We start from the raw sequence: 15,267 nt of genomic DNA, 5'->3' as shown, positions 1-15,267 counted from the left end.
ACGTGGCTATCGTTGGCGCAGAGGCACAAAAAGAAGTGTCAAAACTGAAGCTGCCCCAATTTTTTGTACAGGTCTAGAAACACTTTCCCATGATGCAACTTAATGGCAGTTTGGAAATTGTAAAACTTTTTTCACAGGTTGTGTCATACTCCTCTTCATAACAAACATTTTAATGACCTTCAATATCATCTCATTGATTCAAATTAGAAACAAAGTCACACACCTACAAAAAATAACGAGCAATAAATTCACTCTTGACTCAGTCAGACTTCATCTAAATAAAAATCATTTATTTTTCATTAATATTATTATCATCATCATTCTATCTAGAGAGAGTCCACCATGCCACTTTCAGAACTGGAGTAGTGCTAAGACGTCTGTCTGTCTGTTGGGGTACAGGATGGAGAGGAAGGAGGGAGGGGGGACAGACAGACGGATGGATGAACAGGTCGGGAGGGTTGGGGAGGGTCGGGACTTGTACAGGCTCACGCTCCTGTTCATTCTCCATGCTGATGCAAACAAAGAGGGGATGATATAAAGGAGGGATGACAGAGAGGAGGAGGAGGAGGAGGAGGAGGAGGGACTGAATTGTCTTTAAAAGTAGTTTGTCCTTGTTGACCTACATGAGACTGAGCTGGGAGGAAAACGACGATTTGAAAGGGGGGGGACGATGGGGGGAGCAGCTTCAAGCTCATTGGTCAGGCTGCTGGACAGGGAACCAGGACAAGCCAATCGCAGACTGATACAGAGGAGGAGGGTGTGTGTATACATGTCTGCGTGTGTGTTTGTCGAGAGGTGTGCTTGCATCGATGTGTGTGTGCGTGTATAGATGTGTGTATCTGTATGCACATATCTGTGAGTGTGTAACTGGTCAGAGTTACTTTGATCCATTGTCACTGTACACTTGTCAAAGTTACTGTCACAACCGGGTACAAAGCTGAGGTAACGAACATCCTTCTTCTTCCACTCCTGGGGAGACAAAGAGAACAAAAGAGACAGTGTGAAAAGAGGAGACATTATTACAGGACTCAAAACATTTAACAGACTGTTCAGCCCACTCCTCTACACTTAGAGGTGTTTCACAGTCTACTACAGCATGAGGCAGTCCTCTCGACCAATCAGTGACAAATTAAAGGAAAAACCCAAACAAATGAGTGGAGAAACCTTCTGTCACACATTCAGTTGCTTGCATTCAAGGTCGATCAAAATCTACATTAAGTGGCATTAGTAATGTCAAATATATTGAACTTTTGAATCTTAAAAAAAAAAGTTGTAATCTAAAAACCACTGAGTCATTTTCCAAACTGTTACCTGTGTTTCATCGCGCTGTAGTGTTGCCACTGGATACCATGTTGTTGTCAGAGTTTGACAGAGACTGCTCCTTTATTACTGGGTCTGCAGGACGAGACAGGGACATTTAGGAATTCCTTACAAACTTTAGCTGTTGCTGCCATGAGATGAGGATTCATTTTACACCTGGAAAAACAGGACTATAATGACTATAACTGGGCACTAGAACTGTTTCAATGATATTAGAGGAGTCAGGGGTAAGAATTTACACCAGGAGCACATTCACTGCGTGTTTCCTTGGGCTGGGTGTCATTTAAAATGACAATATCAGTACGCTTGAAGTGATACCAATACCAGTAAAGTACTTGTTTTCATACTTCTTCTTTATTTCTACTTCACTCAACACCCATCATGTAAATGGAAGCATTCAGTTGCGTAAAATGCCAGCATCAATCATGGGGTGGCATCTCGGCACGCTTGACTGCCGGCTCTGTCAAATACACCGTGCTCAGCTTCACCACATCACAGACTGTATGGGTTGTAGCTGCTGTGGTAGTGGGCCAGTCACACATTGCATTATACAGAAGAACACTTGCAGTGATTGGCTGTGAGGTAAACCATACAAAGAGTCTTTTTCTCCTCGATCCGGATACAGAAAGGATCAAATGCAGGTATTGTTTGACTGGTTATGTTTACATTTATGATGACACAGACAATATATAGAACCAACATGTGGGATTTTATGCTGCGTTCATCTGAGGTGGGATTAGCCACAACGATGTAGCAGTTAGTGTTCACTTAACAATCCAAACTTCAATCAAACTAGTCCTACAGAGTGCATGTTTAATCACGTCTTGCTTACAGAAGTAGGGGTGCTCCATGGCCTCTGTGGCGGTCAGTCTCTGTTGGTGGTCGTAGCGTAGCAGCTTATCCAGCAGGTCCAGAGCTTCAGGGCTCACCAAGTGCTGGTTCTCTGTCTGCACAAACTGTTCCCAGCGCTTCCTGCTCTGCCTGCAGACACACACAACAACCACCACTGCTGAGGAGCACGTCTACTAAAAGTGTTGCTGCTACTAACAATGACATTACTGACCGATGTGAGCTCCCGTGGTTGGGCTCGATTTTTGTATTTTGCTCATTATGCCCTTATAGTACAAGCATTTATTGTGAACTTCAAAGTTCTATCTATGTGATTATTAGCACATGAAGTTTCCCTCATCCCTTCAACAGAGAGGGAGAGGGAGTGTTAAAAGATTCCCTGAGAGGGGCTGAGTGTGTGTCAGAGGAGGGCATACGCAGCACTTAAAAGTTTACAAAAATACAGGGCAGATGCTCTGCTGATATTTGTACCACGTCACTTTGCTGCCCTTGAGGATATTTTTAGCCCGTATTCTGGTTTGACTTCTACACTACACTCAGCTCCAGAGCAGCCACTGTACATCACAGTGAGCGGAGTGCGATGGGAATCCCAGAGGCAAAGTCAGAGTGAGCTTACTGTCCCAGCAGGTCTTTGAAGCGCGGGTCCAGTTCAATATGGTATTTACGCAGGTAGCCGAACAGCTCGTCTGTCCCCAAGACCTTGGCAATTCGCACCAACTAGAAAACACAACACACCAAGGTTCAAACTCTGTGTACCACTTTGAAATATAAAGAAATCTTTGTCACATTATACATTAATTCCCTAACCCGTCACCAATGTCGAGATGGTTTTTTAGCCTCTATATTAAAGGGAACCTACTATGCTTCTCCTTATTTTCTGTCGTATACACAGTGTTGATTAATCATATTAAATGTGCGTAGTTTAAAAAAATGACAGGAACGTATGTTAACAGTTTGTGACAAATTTCTTTATATGGTCATCTGCTCCAGGCATGCTACTGCAAGTGTTTACATTACACAGCCTACACTGCTACATGTAGCTACATGCTAATGTCAAGGAAACAAGTAATCTTGGTTGCCAATGTTTAATTTCTCCCCCATTTCAGATCATATTCCTGCTGGAACATGTCCGGTTGTGTTTAGAAGCTTTTACTGGTGATTTTTAACGGGAGCAGTGCCGCTATTCACAGTCATTCTCAGGATGCAAGTACACTGCTACATGTAGCTACATGCTAACGTCAGGGGAATATGTAATCTTGGTTGCAGATCTTGTTCATTTCTCCCCAATTTCGGATCATATTCCTGCCGAAACATGTCCAATTGTAAAGATTTTTTTTGGTGATATTTCCCAGCAGAAAGTGCCACCATACTCTGTTACAGTCATTCCCCAGCTGCAATGACAGTGCATAGATTGCGAGATATGGAAGACCCAAAAATGCTGACCAATTGGAACAGACTGAGTTTTTTTAGGAGAGGGGCTTGAAGACACACACACATAAAATGATGCGTCTCAGACAGAGCGTATACAGGTGTGTCAGCACTGTTTTTTGAACTTTAATGTGTATAACCTAGTTTGACGTACCCCCTCCCTCCTCTCTGATCAACCTGCATTTGTTTCCCTCTTTCAATTAGTCACACTTTCCACTTTCTTCTGAGATAATCTCAAAGGTCTTGTTTTGTTGTGCTGAACGACAGCGCCGTCTTCCTGTACTACAGTTGACTGTTTTGAGTGAGGCACCACAGACAACATCCGATAAAGGTCGGGGATACAAATACAGGTTGTCTCCATTACATCCTGTCTTTAACGTGACACAGGATGCCACAGGATGCCAAAGACAGCCACGTGTGTGCTGAGAAACATGCTGGATATTTGGATTTTTTCTTTTTTTCCAGCACGTGTGCACTCATCTGTCTCCTTTGACATTAACATACCACTGTTGTCATTAGTGAGTAGGAGCTACATGTGTGTCGGACGCACCTGGTCGTAGTTGTCTTGTCCATGGAAGAAGGGCTCTTTCTGAAAAATCATACTGGCCAGCATACAGCCTAAGCTCCACATGTCTAGACTGTAATCATACATCTGAAACACAAAATCATCAAACAGCACTGCCGATGATGAGAAAACAGACATCAGAATTATCCATGTGTGCTGATAACATTGTCTCTAATGTGTGACTGGCAAGATTTTGTACACTATGTGTGTGTATTTCTGTTTTGTTAAAAACAGAAGGTTAAGTATCTCTAAAGCTGGGCATACACTGTATGATTTGAGCCTGGTCCTGACACAATTTTTGAGCCACACGAACTATTTTAGAGACAGACCTAATTTCAGCTTCGACCGGCGTCATTTACCGTGGAGTGTACGGTGGGGGGGCAAGGACCGATCATGGCCATATCAACTGCTTCTGACCAGCTGTCAAACATTGGAATACATTTCAAACATTTCCAAAATTTTGGTCGGCCATCGTCAGGCTCTCGCACAGTTGAAGCAGAACCATGAGTTGATTCCCCAAGGTTAGTGCCTTTTTTCCCCTCACTGCGCCTGCACAAAGTGGCAAAAAGAGCGTCTGAAACTGCTATGGCAACATGACGTATCATGGGGACAGAAAATATGGAGGCCAGGTTGGTCGAGCTGGGGCAACAGCATACGTACTGATATGAACTAGAGAAACATGGCAATAACACTTTATTGTGAATTGTATCGGCGTAACGTTACTGACTCCTGCTAGCAAACAAACTTCTACCCGCCTCAGATCTTTTAAACGTATCTCTTTTGACAACTGTCAACAGCCAGAACAGTCTGCAAGGGCTGACGAGCCATTTTATTTTGCTTTTTACATATATGGCTTATAGATATCACAATATTTTTATGCTATAGCTCGATACACAATATATATCTTGATATTTTGAAACCTCTAAAGTACTGTGGACTCTTAAAATACCAAATTATAAAAATATACCACAGTTACCATAAAATTAAAGTAACTACTGTAACAATGAAGTTCAATAAAATACTGTTATAATTAAGTTAAATAAAGTATTGCTAAAATTTTGCTGCGAACCTGAAGCTTCCAGTCTAATGTTAGATGTTAGAAAGTTAAGCTGTTGCCGTGATGCCTTTAAACATAAGGATTTATTCACTGTGAGCTGGAAACAAACTAACTGCTCTCCGGTTCATATATTAATAATATCTGCAAGTTGCACTGAAGCTCCATGGTCACAAAATGTGACTAAATGGTTGTGGTCTTGAGCCCTGCAAGTAGAAAATCGGTGCTCCATCTGCGCACACTAACTTAATTTTTTTAACTCATTAAACTGTTACTGTTGCACCGTTAAATGTGACGATTTATTCACCGTAAGCTGGAAACAATTTAACAGCACTCTAGTTTATATAATAATAACATGTGCACCACTGCGACATGCAAATGTTATTATTATTATTGTATAATAATAACATTTGCATGTCGCAGTGGTGCTCCATGGTCGCAAAATGTTACTAAACTGTAGTGGTCTGGAGCCCTGCATGATAAAGTGGACTGGATGGGCGATGGAGTGCATTCTACGGATTACGTTTGTGTGTCTCTTGATGTGTGTGTCTTTGAGAGTGACAGAAGAGCAAGAGAACCAAAACGCTGAAGTGAGTCTTATGCCAGTGGCTTAAAAAATGATGTGACAGTTTTTACTCAGTGTTCAAGACATAGTCATTTTATACATCCCACATGAAACAAGCAGTGATACACCCCTAATGCAGTGTAAGCACTCAGGTCGTGGCTTCAGTCAGACTGTACCTTGTGAGCACATAAATCTTGAGCTTTGGTGTTACATCATAGACAATTTTCTTGTAGAGTGCAAGCTGAAATTAAACTAACTGATTTCTAAAACACTCAAACCACACTGACAGTGTATGCCCATCCTCAAGGGTGTTTAAATGTGGGCTGGTTCAAGGTGTGTGTGTGTGTGTGTGTGTGTGTGTGTGTGTGTGTTACCTGGTAGTCCACCAGAAGTTCAGGACCTTTGAAGTATCGTGAGGCCACTCTGACATTGTACTCCTGGGATGGATGGTAGAACTCTGCCAAACCCCAGTCTATAAGGCGTAGCTATGGAAACACACAATTTATCCTTATTCAGCTTCACTTGACAGTTACTAGTGTTTTATTAAAGTGTAGTTAAACTGGTATAACTTATTATAACCTTTGTTCAGGGACACACACTGGTACAGGTGTGTCTGACTGATGTGTGCTCTGTGGGGTTAATTCACATCTATTTTAGCTTGCTGCCCCCTACTGGTCAAGCTTGGAAGTGTATGATGTATTTATCTTTGGTAGTGCAAAAAACAGAAGCCACAGCTGATGTTACAACCATAGCGATGATCATTAGCCACAGCCATAGCAAGAGACATGCCCACTCTTGCTGTGATAACAGCCCGTGGTTATGGCTACAGTCCCAGTGCGGCTATCTTCTCTTTCTTGGTTGACACTGACTTTTTATAGGTGGAGCTCTTTACTCTGTCTGTTCTGCCATCACTGCTGTTGCTTATTTGTCGCCAGATGGATATTTCTTTGTCAGAGGATCAGAACAAAGGCAATAAATGCTTCCATAAATTGGGCACAGATTGAATTGTGTTGTAGCAGTCAGCGACGGAGAGCAACATAACACACATTTATTTTAACGGAAATTACATCTGCTGTTATTTTAAGGATCTCACTCCAACTGTACTCAAGCACACTACAGGGACACCATGTGTATAAAAGCCAATGCTAATGCATTATAAACCAACAATAATCTAACTGCTTTACAAATGGGAGAGTGTATCACAAAAGAGAGGATGAAGAACGCCAGAGAGAGGATAAACAGTGAGAGAGAGAGAGGGAGAGAGAGGGGGGCTTGAATAGCAGGTTGAGAGATAATATTCAGAGTGTGTGTGGGTGTGTGAAGAAAAAAAATAGGACTATATAGGGCACCGCCTACCTTTCTCAACTGGTGGTCGATCATCACATTGTGGGGTTTGACGTCACGGTGCATGATTCCCATACTGTGACAGTAGTCCAGAGCCTGGCACACACACACGCGCACGCATGTCATATCAGAGCAGACAAATATATAGATATGTGTACACAGTCTTTTGAATTTCCAGGACCCTAGCCAAAAATAGTCTTAGTGTGAAAATGTCTAATTCATTCATTTCAACATTAATAAAAAATCAGAAGTCTCACCTTCAGTAGTTCATACATATAGAAACGGATATCATAATCTGTCAACTTCTGGTACAGCTCCTGCGCAGACAAACACATTTACATCAGGATTTGAACCCTAAATTTGAAATTAATTTAAGAAAAAAGCAGATGCCCCCTTCAACGAAAGCTCTACAGCATGGGACATGACGGTCAATAACTAGGGATGGGTATCGAGAACCTGCTCCTCACTGGTTGGAACCGATACATTGATAAGCTCATAGACAAACGGTGCAGCTATCGTTTATTCATTCTCACATAGCTGGCATTTTGAAATTCCTAACCATCCCCTAATGATGACAAAGCTGCTGGCATCAGGTGATTTGACATTGCTTTACTCTGTGTTTACATTCTTTGTTGTCCAGTCATGGCTGACAGAGCATGTTTTTCTTTGTTATCTATTTCTGTTGGCTTCTGAGAAGCTCGAGGGCTGTAGTTCATTGGTCATTTGTAATATTGTTTGAGTTTAGCTTCTGGTAGTGAAGGAATACTAAGGCACATCATCACCAGACATCTGTAGCAATGACTGCTCCCTTATTATAGGAAAGTCGGAAAACAAAAGGTTACCTGTTTTTTCTACAAAAAAAGTAATAATAAAATACCTGTTAAATCTTTTGACATATTTTTATATTATGCCTTTTTTCACACTAAATTATGGAGAGTAGTATCAATAAGAATCAGTATCAATATCAGTGAGATCCTCAAGATACCCATCTCTAGAGAAAACATTCATTGTGACCTCAAAGATCTAACAGCGAACCCCCAGAGGCATGCAGATGAGAAGTGATCATTGTACCTTGAAGTCTGTGTTATTGATGCATTCAAAGACGAGTGCCGGAGTTCTGGACTGTACAGCCACCACAGAGAGAGAAAGAGAGGGAAGGCGAAATCAGTCAAAAACAGGAATAAAGACAAAGCAGCATGTGGCTAATTACTGATTCAGTCACTTGATTAACCAGAGTTTTGCCGACCCCAAGATTTGATCTTAACCGTTAAAAGGTATACCATGCAGGACGTTTCCAAAAAACAAAATATAAACTGGTACAGAAATAATCCCTCTCAATCATCACTTATGGCCCACTGGAAGTGTGTGGTGGTGTATTTATCTGCAGAGGCTCGGATTTTGCTGTGTCCGGTTCCTGGACACAGTGCGCCAGTGAGGTCAGGTCTAGGTAGACGAGGTAGGTAGCGACTAGGTGCCAGACCGTAAGCAGCATGCATCCAAGAGGAAGCTGCGAAAATTGTGGATGTTAAGCACAAGAAAACGCAAATAGAGCGAGGCAAATCGGCAGTCTGGGCTTAGCTTTCACTTTCACTGGAGATAATGATTACAAACAGTGAGCAACAATACCTGCTTAGGCTAACTTTAGCCGTGTGCTATAGGGCTGCTACAGAATAACAATGGCATCAACATGGCAATAATAATCATTAATCATCCTTGTTATGTGACGGCTGATCTCGTCCTCTGCTCGGAGGGTTAAGAGCTCCCAGACCTCAATCTTTTCCCATTTTGCGAACATTTACGGCCACTGTTCTTTGAGTTAGCTGCTAACTGCTATCAGCTGCTTTTTAAATCCCCTGGCAGTGGGTCACACACCTAACACATCGTCAAAACCTCACACCTGTCCTGTCCACGGTCCCATCCTGCTACCTTTTATACAGATGACGTTTTAGCACTGTTATTACCTCCGCTGCCGGCTTAAAGGCGAGACAACTCTGACCCCTCCATTCCAAAATCGTATCTTTCATACAGAAGGCAAGGCAGCACAACGCCGAGAGACCCATGCCTTGAAGGAGCAGTGTAAAAGAGACTTTTAACTTGCTGCAAGTAAACTGGACCCAAACTGGACAATTGGTAAAATCAGTCACGTAACACAAAGTCAGTTGTTAATTTGATTTCAAGCAAACTATCCAAAGACTGAATAGAATAATTTTCTAACCCCTGTAGTTCACAGGAAACCTGATCCCAAACAAAAGGACCCTGTTCCCAGCACTGCTCTGAAAGACACCCTGGCCAAGTCAGTGTGTCTCCATGGCCTAAAAATACCCTTCCTTCCTGGTTTCTTAGGTATTTAGTCTGGTTTACAGCACTGTCTGAAAACATAGGAAAGTGGTCTACTTGTAAAACGACCTGATATTCCCCAAATTCTGCAGATAATTTACCAAACTCCTGACTTCACTTGTTGAATCACACATCTGTAAATTCTGATATTCCTCAAATTTCTGAACCAGTGAACACCCTTACCCCATAAACTAAAATAATCACAGGTGACTAGAAACTGGAACTACAAAGTTTTTTTCTCCCACACAGCAGCAGCAACAGATTTCACCCCCATCACAAAAGTAATAATTACATCCACCTGATAATCAACAATCAGTGCCCCGCAGAAATGATTATATCATTGGCAACACCTGTAATCACTCCAGAGATCCATGATTCCTGTAAACCCATCATTACTGTACATGCTGGCAGTTGCTTACTTGTGCTTTAAATATCCATGTGTGACATAGATGTGTGGAAGCGGTTTGATGACGTGCTGCAAAAGGAGCCATTTCTTTAGGATTGATATGAGTAAATGGAAAAAGAGCACTGATAAAGTCTCATATGAACTCTAAAACACTTTAGTGGAACAAAAGACAGATACTTTCATTTTAATTCAAGGTGTAAACTACATCCCAGAGAACATGTCTTAATGTAAAAATAGACACTGTAAAAACTGCAATTAGGGATCCACAGATACAATAAATTACAGTACTGGAGCCAATATTGCGCTTATTAAGTGGATCAGGCATCAACCAGACGAGGCCAATTCACTGTTTCTAAAACTGTCTCTTCATCCACGCTGTTATAAGATTCAGCCAATGTTTTCTCATCTGCTTGGTTTATCATATGTGCAGTGACATAATGCCACTAAATAAATGCAGCTTACAGCTTACATTTACAGTTAAAGGAACCCTGTGGAGTTTTCGACCACTAGTAGCGCTACTGAGCAATGTTTTAGTGAGCGCACGGCAACGCAAAAACACTTCCTGCCACCAGTTTGAGGTTATTCGGCTGATCGACATTCAGTGGTGGTAAGCCGTGAAAAACTATAGCAATAGACTGAATCACAATGTTTGTTTACAATAACTTTATGGTAGAAAACCCCCAGCATCACGTATATGAAATGAAAGGGTGACAAGCAAACGCTGCCTTAATTGGTTAGTTTTTAGCCACTTTAAAAAAGGCCCACCTTACAAACCAATGTCAGTTTAATGGTACGATATATTTAGAATATTTTCACTGCTTTACCTTACTGTCTGACAGCCCTTCCTGACAGGGAACTGAGGCTATTATCTCAAAGCAACTAGACTCCACTGACATTAACTAACTTGTTTGCCAATTTTACATCTCCGATTGAAATCAGTTGTCAGTCTACCTGGAAGTCTACCTTGATAGCGCAACGTCACAGTGATTCAGTCTATTGCCAACAAAGAAGCAAAGCGCCCCAGACGTCCCTCTCCCCAGCAACACTTCCCAACTCCTCCTGGGGGACCCTAAAGCGTTCCCAGGCCAGATGAGATATGTAATCCCTCCAGCGTGTTCCTGGTCTGCAAGGGGGCCTCCTACCAGTGGGAAGTGCCCGAAACACCTCCAGCATGAGGCGCCCAGGGGCATCCTGATCAGATGCCCAAGCCACCTCAATTGACCCCTTTCGACGCAAAGGAGCAGCGGCTCTAATCTGAGCTCCCTCTGGATGTCCAAGCTTAGTGATCAAAAGAATGAGATTGCGGATACAAGCGGCCGAAATGAGTTTCCTCCATGGGGTGGCTGGGCTCAGCCTTAGAGCTGGGGTAAATATGTTTTTTAGAAGAAAAAAAGGACTCCACAGGGTACCTTTGGAGGTGACATGTAGTTATATCCTCAACAGTCAGTCCAATGCATGAGCGTTTACTGTTTTTAAACTGGGGACTTGTTAACTTGGTACTGGCCAGTACCTTGAGCTCAGGGACTGGATCCAGTATCGGGAAAGAAATCAGATCAGTGCATCCCTAATTACCATGTCTTTATAGGAATAATTAAAGCAGACACTGAGCAACTGTAATCTTGAGTTATGCCCGTTCTTCTGTGAAATCAGGGCTCCAAATACAAAAAAGACAATTAACAGCCTCCCTGACTAATGTGTGTTTGGATCCAATGAGCTGGCAATGTGATGTAATGTTGCGTCTTTTACTAGTATCCTGAACATCTGACATGTTTCAGTCCAGCACTCTCCATTCATTTCATCATCTTAAAAAGAACAGACATGCCATCAGCGAGCCTACCACTGGGTCTTTGACTGTGTCCACCAGTCGGATGATGTTGGTCCCTCCTCGCAGGTTCTCCAGGATCTTGATCTCTCGCTTGATCTTCTTCTTCTTGACCGGCTAATTCCATTAGAAAACCCGAGAAGGGCAAACAGAGACAGTAATTTAGAGGAGAGCTCTCAGGGCACAAGACAAAAACACAAAACCACATCAGGACATAAAAAGCTCAGAAGTAAAAGAAGAAGAGAAGAAGAAGAAGTAGAAGCCCACAGGCTATTTCTGACTCCTGAACTTGAACCTGCCGATCCTGCTTGCCGTGTCGCTGCTGCTGCTTTCCAGTCTGTCAATGTTTCAGACAGACATTTTTTGCAGGTGGCAGGTTGATGTCTACTGACACATCATTTGTCACTGGCTTTGACTCTGGTTCTTAAATGCCAATTGGCATCCTCATCTGTCCCCTGCATCACCATGACACCAGCTCTAAGCATTACCCATCTTACTTTTATTAAAGGGTTATAATCTCTGGTGTAGCAGCTCAACAGATGCTGATGCAGCAGGAAGTCGAGAGGAGGCCTGTTTAGAGGTCATTGTAACACAGCGTCAGCCTGTGGCAAAACAAGAATGGACTTATTGTGTTTTGCTAACTGATCCCTCTGCTTTATGCCTCATTAAATAATGATTTTGATTTGAAACACTGCTGTTCTGAGTGCACAGAAATGTTTACAGCTCATTATGGAGGATGAAAAATGCACTAATTTATCAGTAAATAAATCTATAACATTGTGAGCAACTCTTTCTGTTTTCCTCTGGGTTTCAGGGCTGCAACTGACAATTATTTTCATAATGGACGGATCTAAAGCTGCACGGATTACTCAATCAACAGATAATTATTCTGCAACTGTTCTAATAATCAAATCATCCACCGCATCATTTTTCAAGAAGAAATCAAAAAGAAGATGGCGACAGATTCTCAGATGTGAGAATTTACTGCTTTTCTGTATTTAAATAAATAGGATATATTCTGATCGCTGTTCGGACAAAACCAGATGACTTCACTTTGAGCTCAAGGAAGCTGTGATGGAAATGTTTTGCTGTTTTCTGACATCAAAATAATCAATTGATTAATTGATTTATCGCAGACAGAAAAAAACAGAACAGAAAAACATAAAATATCTTGAAAAATGACACCCCAATTTCCTGAAGTCCACGGTGACATCTTCAAATTTCTTGTTTAGTCCGACCATAAATCCAAAGATATTAAATTGAGCATATCACACAAGAATCTCATTCTTTATACAATAAACTGAAATCACTATTTTACTCCATTTCCAGTGGAGAGCTCCAAACCACACTCAGCAAGGACATTCAGCATTTCACTCGAGCGATCCGACTGCTCACCTTCAGGATCTTGACCACCACCTTCTCATTGTTGGTGATGTTGATGGCCTCGAACACTTCGCTGTACTTCCCTCTGCCCAGCTTTCGAACCAGCTGGTAGTCCTCCTGGTTGCTGTAGGGACAGACGGAGAAACAGTGCAGAGCTTGTGTGAGAAAAAGAGAACAATATTTTTTAGCATCAGCATGCAGTTAAGTCAGTGTTGTCGTCACTGCCATGAAGCCCAGCCTCGGGAGAATGAAGTGACTTCTGGTTGTGATCTCAAGACAGAGGTTATTCAAGTCAACAGACAGGGTAAACATGGGGACAGAGGCGGAAGTAAGGGGGAGGAATGTGTCAGACAGTGCAGAGCAGCAGGGTGGTGGGCTGGGAGACTGTTCTGTCATGGTGTCATCACACCCTCACAGCTAGATGTTTAATAATAGACACCCATCTGCCACACTCTTCCTCCTCTTCTTCTTCCTCCACACATGCAAACAGAGACCCACTGGCTGCTCTGGTCAGACATCACATGCATGCAATTAAAGCAGCCTGCAGTAAACAGAAATGTCCTCACTTCCAGTTGGGTACGTGGGCCTCGTAGTCCCAGTACTCCCGGCTCTTCAGCGTATTGACGTCTGCGTACACACGGGACTTGCTACCGGCCACTGGACCCGGCATGGCGAGACCCGTGGCTCGGGCGCTGTGAGGTGTGTGTCACGGAGATCTGCTGGGGTAGGGGGGGGTGGTCACGGGCAAACTGGATGGAGATGTAGGGGTAGACCGGTAACTGGATTTGCTGTCTGTGTGGGTGTGAAGTGGAACAGGCCAGCCAGCTAGCTTCCCTCTGCAGCCACACTGAGAGAAAAGGGAGACAGGGAACCGGAGATGTCCGCCGGGGCTCGCCGCAATCAGTGCCCACCGAGCAGCGCTCCTTGGTCGGATTGTCAGAAGCAGCAGAGCCGATGTCGGTGGGGCTCGGGAAAGGGGCTGATCAGAGACGGGTTGATAGTGCAGCTGAGGTTACACACAGGGGCGGGGAGGCATCGGGGTGTTGAGGTAGAGAGGAAACGGACCCCTACAAGGCCACAGAGGAGGAGGAAAGGGGGTCGGTGATCTAAATACCACGGGTTAAAACTCCGATGCTACTATCTTTGCGGGCCCCAAATCCGAGACGTTAGGGGAGGAAACGGGTGGGCTTCCAGCGCTAGCCGATGGACGGTCAGGGAGGGGGGGTGCCCTCGGTGGTCCAGTGTTAGCTATCAATCAACTGTTGATGTGACGGATCGGTAGCGGGGGTCGACCAGAGGGAGAGGGGGGTGGAGCAGCAGAGAGATCGATGTTGTTAGCTAACGTTAGCCAGCGATGCTACTTCAGCGCGGAGATGTCGCACCGACGGGGAGCGCTCGGCGCCGTGCACCACCATCGGCGGAGCCCGCGTCATGTGCGACCGGCTGTGCGGGGGAGCAGCGCCTCAGGGGCCCGGTACCAGCCGCCGACGGAGGGCCCGGGATTCGGGGTTTCTTCTGCAGCCACAGACCTCCCCGGTCGAAAGCGCAGGGAAGGGAAGCGGATTGCGATTGAAGAGGAGCGAGAGAGCCGCCCGGATGTGAAAGCAGCTGGCTGCCGGGGTGAAGATGAGGAATGTGATGTTCGGCTGCGCAGCCGGGACACAGCGCCCCCTAGTGACCAGGATGTGATGGAGGGGCAGAAGTTAAAGTCTCACGGCTTTTTTTTCCTTTTTGACAAAAATTATTAGTATTTTATCTGTATCCGGCACTAATACCCCCCCCGAGTAGATTTAATTGAGAAAGGAATTACCAATATCTTAAAAATTACAGTAACACATTTAATCAAATTATGTTGTAGCCTGATATGAAATCAGATATCTGACAATAGACCATTAAAGGGGAACTACCACAATTTTCAAAATTCATACGTTATTCCTGCGGTCTAAGATGGTCCAGAAAAATTGGTAAATGTGAACAACACTCCTCCAAATCCAAAAACTAAAGCACTAAAACTCTAATGTGTGATGCCATAGGGTCTAAAGTCTAGAACTGCCCCAAAAACAATGAATTGGGAAAGAACTTTTTGGTGGTGTTCCCCATTTATTCAATCCAATTACATAGTGGCCGACGGATTGTGGTTGTTTGATGTAAGCCTGTAGATCTAAATTACACTGGTGAAAAGTGATCAAGTAGA

General features: G+C 43.6%; 1 protein-coding gene across 1 annotated transcript; it reads right to left on the bottom strand.

Annotated features, from left to right (window-relative positions):
• Positions 1-269: 269 nt before the first annotated feature.
• On the bottom strand, positions 270-14,655 carry csnk2a2b (casein kinase 2, alpha prime polypeptide b). The gene is made up of 12 exons (XM_050073491.1): positions 13,640-14,655; positions 13,086-13,197; positions 11,706-11,807; positions 8,197-8,247; positions 7,383-7,442; positions 7,138-7,221; positions 6,156-6,266; positions 4,148-4,249; positions 2,786-2,886; positions 2,153-2,301; positions 1,312-1,395; positions 270-969 (listed from the first exon to the last, which is right to left on the bottom strand). Exons 1-11 carry the CDS (start codon positions 13,741-13,743, stop codon positions 1,319-1,321), a joined length of 1,053 nt encoding a protein of 350 aa, XP_049929448.1. The 5' UTR covers positions 13,744-14,655; the 3' UTR covers positions 270-969; positions 1,312-1,318.
• Between the last annotated feature and the right edge of the window lie 612 nt (positions 14,656-15,267).

This window comes from Epinephelus moara, chromosome 20 (genome assembly GCF_006386435.1).
Source record: "Epinephelus moara isolate mb chromosome 20, YSFRI_EMoa_1.0, whole genome shotgun sequence".
Lineage (NCBI taxonomy): Eukaryota > Metazoa > Chordata > Actinopteri > Perciformes > Serranidae > Epinephelus > Epinephelus moara.
This window is presented reverse-complemented; position numbering and strand designations above follow the sequence as displayed.